The sequence below is a fragment of the Adiantum capillus-veneris genome, chromosome 27 (genome assembly GCF_014529385.1).
Source record: "Adiantum capillus-veneris isolate H3 chromosome 27, ASM1452938v2, whole genome shotgun sequence".
NCBI lineage: Eukaryota > Viridiplantae > Streptophyta > Polypodiopsida > Polypodiales > Pteridaceae > Adiantum > Adiantum capillus-veneris.
Genome location: NC_140957.1, coordinates 77,840,363 through 77,844,295, shown reverse-complemented (window position 1 = coordinate 77,844,295; position 3,933 = coordinate 77,840,363). Strand labels below are relative to the sequence as shown.

Genomic DNA, 3,933 nt, shown 5'->3' with positions numbered 1-3,933 from the left:
TTCATGTAGAAAACTCTAGTTTGTATTTGAAGGTTTATGCAGTTTTGATTTCTGGTCTTGGTAGGTTACCTCTTGATCCCAAAATTAGAGGTAAACTTCATTATGTGCATGTTTTATGCAATGTATATGTAGTATTGGAGCTATAGGGATACATAGATGCTAATTTGGATGGTGATAATACGGACAAGAAGTCTATGAGGTGATTCCTTATCATCATTGGGAGTGCATAGTCGTTTGGATGGGTAGAGAGGCAGAGTAGTGAGGAATTGTTGTGATGGCATGTCCGGTAGCTTGCCTTCACAAGCTTCTAGTAACTGGAACTTGGATGCTTCCATAGTCGCATCAACTTGCAGCAAGAGAGATGAAAACGCAAAATCAAGGAGCTGTCCATGCAGACAAGGGAGGAGTATCGGAATTCTGGTGAGACATCAACAGATGTGCATCCTCATAACGCTCTCCGGCAATAGCGCCCTCGTGAAACAAAGCCACAATCTCCTCCACCTCTGCTTTGCTCAACTTCACATCAAGGGCACCCACATTTTCCTCGAAATTCTTGACGCGAGTTGTGCCGGGAATGGGTACGACGTCATCCCCTTGGTGCTGAACCCAAGCAAGTGCGACCTGTCCTGGCGTGCACCCTTTTCTTGCAGCCAACTCTTGTAATGCTTCAAACAAGATCTGATTTTTTTCAAGATTTACTCCCTGCATCCTTGGCTGCGCAATCTACACTTTCAAGTACCATGCAAACAGGCCAATGAATAAAAGGAAGTGAGTTTTAACGTATAGATTGCACACAGACTATTCAGCATATAAATGATTCTGCAAGCTTATCGAACAGCACAACATACCTTGCGGAAATCTGTTTCTGTTGCGTTTTCTAGGATTTTTGCACCAGCTGAAAAGAACCCTCGACCAAGCGGGCTATACACAACTATTCCAATCCCGAGTTCCCTGCAATTAATGTGAGAAAAGGAGCCAGTGTGAAGTGACAGTTTTATTCTTTCTGTCAACCACGGTCAACACAGCATGCATCACACACATACAAGCGTGAAGAGTAGATGAAAAGAAACAAGGATCACCTGCAGGTGGGTATGATGTCTTTCTCCACATCACGCGACCACAAAGACCACTCCAGTTGGACGGCACTAATGGGGTGAATTGCATGAGCCCGCCGTATGGTTGATGCTGAAGCCTCGGATAGCCCCAGATACTTCACCTTTCCTTCCTCCACTAGCTTCTTCATTTCCCCCACCTGTGGAGCAGAGCACATAAAAACTCATGCCGAACAACAAGTGCCTGAAAAATACGTGTATTGCTGCATTTTACATGCTGGTGTGATTTCAATGTTCGCATCTGTTTGAAGTTATATGTTCCATGATTAAAACATGGCAGCTTAGCTTCTATGGAGGTAACCTCACCGTAACTTCAATCGGAACGTTGGTGTCAATACGATGTTGGTAGTACAAGTCAATGTAATCCACATTAAGCCTCCTAAGGCTAGCTTCGCAAGCTGCACGCACGTATGCAGGATCTCCATTGATGCCAAATGTGCCAGTATCTGTATCAATCGTGGCGCCAAACTTTGTGGCAAGCTGGACTTTATGTCTTATGCCCTTGAGAGCCTGTATACATACATTAAGAACCAAATGATCGATTACATGCGCACACAGACAAATGTTTGTAGGTTTCAACTACATTGGAAGTGGGTAACTATTGACAAGCTAGTGAGCGCGCATCAACAAATGCATACAAACACTGGCTCAATCAGAATACAACATGCCACCTTAAATCATGAGAAAACAATACAGAATGAATACCTTGCCCAGGAGGAGCTCGTTGGTGAAGGGGCCATAGACATCAGAGGTGTCGAGGAAGGTGATGCCGGAGTGGACGGCGTGGTGAATGAGCGCGATCATGTCGGCGTCAGGCTTGGGGAGACCATAAAAGAAGGACGACATGCCCATACATCCCAGGCCCTGAGCGGAAACGTGGAGGCCCTGCGACCCCAAAGGAACCGACTTAACAGCAGGTGGAGCCATGTAAAATGCAGCAGGTGAAGAAATTCTTAGATAGCAGGCTGGCCGTGTGTAGTGATGAGAGGAGAGCTTTTACAGCACAGGCACGCTTCGACAGGCTTTATAAAGGACGGGGGCAAGGGGTAGAGTCGTGTCGTGGGCCGTGACATCACATGAGCTCCTCTCCAAAAAATTCAAGCAGGACTCCGTTACGTATATCATATGTTGCCACGATTTCAAATAGCTCGTTAAAGATTGGAATCTTGGGAGATGCTTTCATTTTCTTCACTTTAGCAGGGAAGGAGGTTGCGACTCGCAGGCAGGACAGCGAAGAACGTGGCTTGTAGCAAGCAGACAGAGTAGGAGAATGTGATGCGAGATTGGAAGAGCTATGTGTGCTGGACAACGACGACTGGGCTAGGGAGGACACGGGGGCGGGCAGAGGACTGGGGGCTTGCTTGTTTTATAACAAAGGGGCAAGCAATGTCACAAGCACCTGGTGCTGGTGGGATGGTTCAACACAAAGGATGCTTCCTGATTGCGGTGTGTCGGGTTCAATTCTCGCTGACAAGTGTTTCTTTTGGCCCTTGAACTTGGCTACCCACAGAGCTTGAGATGGAATATAGTGAGATTCCAATTGATAAATTGGGAGATGAACCAGTATGTGGCACCCATTATGAAAAATAAAATAAGCCAGAATCCTCTACGATACTGACGGGCGTGAGTACATCCAGGAGCGAGCAACATTAAGGCCGCTCGAGCGATAGAGATGCGAGCAGCGTAGAGTTGCCGACGAGCGATAGAGATGCGAGCAGCGTAGAGTTGCCGACGAGCGAGCACATGGAGCTTGTGAGAGCACGCACAAAATCCAGGTGTAGCAGGGAGGAGCAGGGGGAAGCCCTGCTCTGTGGCAGTCATCTGCCCTGCTCCGTGCGAGCAGGTAGTGGATGTTCATCTTTTCATTATTGAACGAATTTCCATCATCGTCAGCCTTGCAGGGATGCTCGATTGGTTACGTAAGCATTTGTAATCTTGCAGTCCTTCTGGTTCCGGGTTCGAATCCTCGACTCTCCCGTTTAAAAGGTAGGAATCCTAAGGTAGTAATTCGTAATCTTGCAGTCCTTATGGTTCCGGGTTCGAAATATCCTCGACTCTTCCTTTTAAGAGGTAGGAATCCTAAGGTAGGCTTTGAGAGGCAAGTAGGAGGAATCTCGTAAGCAAATGAATAAAATAGAGCTCGAACCACTATGAGGCCTTATCCCACTCCTTTTGTAGCTTGGAGGTGAGCCAGTATGACTTAGTGAGAGCTGTTTAAGAATTCTAAGCTTGGTTGATGATAAGTTTAGAATCGATGGATATATAAACCACCATGGAATTTGGCACGAGGGAATAAGGAGAAGAAGTAGAAGTAGCCGGAGTTTTACGAAGAACGAGAAGTAGAAGGAAAAGGTAAACAATCCCAAGAGACTCAGGGATTTTTCCTATGAATTGAGCTGAAGATTCAAGTATAGAGAAAGAATCAGGTTAATTGAACCAATGTGCGTGGGATACAACCCCGAGAGATTCCAAAGTCTAAATTTTCGATGCCCGATGTAGCCTGTAGAAAAATAGAAACATTCGATATCTGTAGCAGTTTCGAAGAAAAAGCAAAGATAATTCCAGAAAGATTAGTCCGGAAAAGAGATTGATTGGTGTGTGGTAACACGCCACAGAGAGAGAAGTTATTTTTCCTCGGATACATGCGCGGACCCATTACTCGCAGTTGAAACAACAAGTGAACTCTCTCTCTCTCTCTCTCTCTCTCTCTCTCATTGTGCATGATCAGATTAACGTCGTCTATTGACCTAGTCTCTCTCCTCTCGTCAACTTGCGGCCACACTTACACATCTAGTAACACCATATTAGTGAACTTGGGACT

General features: G+C 46.0%; 1 protein-coding gene across 1 annotated transcript; it reads right to left on the bottom strand.

Moving 5' to 3' along the window:
- Positions 1 to 2,110, bottom strand: LOC147422238 (putative aldo-keto reductase 2). The gene is made up of 5 exons (XM_086503168.1): positions 1,818 to 2,110; positions 1,419 to 1,622; positions 1,080 to 1,252; positions 849 to 951; positions 1 to 723 (listed from the first exon to the last, which is right to left on the bottom strand). Exons 1-5 carry the CDS (start codon positions 2,037 to 2,039, stop codon positions 376 to 378), a joined length of 1,050 nt encoding a protein of 349 aa, XP_086359294.1. The 5' UTR covers positions 2,040 to 2,110; the 3' UTR covers positions 1 to 375.
- Between the last annotated feature and the right edge of the window lie 1,823 nt (positions 2,111 to 3,933).